This window comes from Arachis duranensis, chromosome 6 (assembly GCF_000817695.3).
Source record: "Arachis duranensis cultivar V14167 chromosome 6, aradu.V14167.gnm2.J7QH, whole genome shotgun sequence".
Lineage (NCBI taxonomy): Eukaryota > Viridiplantae > Streptophyta > Magnoliopsida > Fabales > Fabaceae > Arachis > Arachis duranensis.
The window spans coordinates 19,882,629-19,884,700 of record NC_029777.3 but is presented as its reverse complement, the minus strand read 5'-3'; the positions used below and the strand labels follow the sequence as shown (position 1 = coordinate 19,884,700).

Here is a 2,072-nt window from a genome sequence, read left to right as displayed (position 1 = left end):
CAGTGACATTTTAACCGCACACTTCCATAATGGAATGTGAGGTCCAGGGATTAGAGTGTGTAAGGATTACTAGTGGCATCCTTTTCATGGTTGTCATCTTTTTCATAAATGTGCAGGTTGTTAAACAAACAATTGATCCAAGTGCTACAATAGAATTCAAACCGAATACTGCTGATGATCCACATATGAGGAAGCCAGATATTAGCAAAGCAAAAGAACTGCTGAACTGGGAGCCGAAAATCTCACTGAGAGATGGGTTGCCTCGTATGGTCAGCGATTTCCGGAATCGGATTTTGAATGAAGATGAAACAAAGGGGATGTAGATAACGAAGAGATGCAAACCCCTGTATGTATATGGAGGTGTCTCCCCCTCATTTTCTCTTTCATACACACAGTCATCATCAACAGAAAGTTTTGGTAGTAGGCCACGTTGTTCTGTAGATGTGTCTGTTGTTAACAATTTTCTTTAATTTTGACAAAATTCTTTTCAGATGTTTTCTTCTCTATTGCATTGGTTAGAATTTGTAGTTATTTGATTTTGATATCCAGGAAATTCTCTTTAGGAAATTGTGAATTTTCGAGGCGATGAATTTGGAGTATTCATTGCATGTTATAGGACGATGATACAGTATTTCATTTATTTCATGTGAAGTTGATGTGATTAGAATGGAAGATATTTGAGCCATTTTCTTCACGACTATTGATTAATAAGGAAGTTTAGAGACTAATACTTTTATTAAATTTGGATCGTATTTAATCTGCAAAAGAAAGCGAATAATTTTATATTATAATAATTTTATATCATTAAAATTATTAATAGTAACTAATTAATGGTTATAAATTATAAAATTTATTGATTTTTAATACTCCTCTTGATTAATTATCATCTAAAAACTTGAGTCCTTTTTTGGCGGTTCATAAAGATGTTTTTCCTTGACGTTGATAGACCGGATGAGATGAGAAATGCTTAAGATTAATTGATTGGTGAAAATTCGTATCCAATTTTCCCTGTGGAAAGATAAGAATAGATAATTTAATATATTTGATTAAATTATTATTTAATAATTTTTAATTATTAATTTACAAAAAAAGTTACATGTAAATTTTTATTTAACTGATATTTTGATACATAATATAAAAACTTTAGTATATATTATAAAAATTTTGGTACATAATACAAAAGTTCTAATAGATTAAATATTAATGTTTAACTAATAAAATATGCACAACTTAAAAAATTACATATTAAAATATTGATTCATATGACTAATAAAATATATTTATAATAAAAATTTTTGTATTATGTGCACAAATTTTTAGGTTATATAGATAAGTTTATGCTACCTGTGAAATTTTGTGTACTATATCAATAAATTTTTATATTTTTTAACAAAAATGTCTATATTAAAAAAACCAAAAAAAAAGCTTGTGTCAGGTGTGCGTTATTTATTTATTTATTTTGCATATGTAGCGTCATCGTATTATTATATTATCAATTGTAGAAAAATTTGTTTTAGTAAAATTTTATTTAGCGAAACATTTAGCGTATGCATCTTCAATTCTTCAATTCTTCAATTGTGATTTTCTTTTGTTATATATTATGTTATCATTGATTTGGTCGTTTTAATTTTGTCTATATGTTATATTATTACTTTATCCTTCTCTTATACATCTAGGATAAATTGAAATTTTAAACTTAATTATATAAAACAATGAATATTACTATTTTTTAATATTTTATGAGAATTGATGATTTAATAATATTATAATTGACTAGTTAGGAGTAAAACAGGTATAAAAAAAAATAATAATAAGGAGGAAAAGAAACACATCAATAAATTGAATACAATTTTAATAAGTGTCAATTTTATAGAATTAAAAAGATAATTTTCTCAATTATTTCTCTAGACTAAATTATTTGATATATTTAATTAAATTATTTTTTTAATAAATTATTTTTTTATTTTATACAATACACACTCACTTACATGGACTACTGCTATGAACCTTATAGTCTTCGCTCAAGATTCAAATTTTGATGTAGATCTCAGCAAGATGATAAATCTACCATT

General features: G+C 25.7%; 1 protein-coding gene across 1 annotated transcript in view; it reads left to right on the top strand.

The window, feature by feature from the left end:
• LOC107493340 (UDP-glucuronic acid decarboxylase 1) overlaps positions 1-685 on the top strand; it is a 4,062-nt gene extending 3,377 nt beyond the window's left edge. Inside the window, exon 7 of the mRNA XM_052263323.1 lies at positions 117-685. Coding sequence (XP_052119283.1) covers positions 117-323 — 207 coding nt within the window. The 3' untranslated portion in view covers positions 324-685. The remainder of the gene's footprint in view (positions 1-116) is intronic.
• Positions 686-2,072: the final 1,387 nt, after the last annotated feature.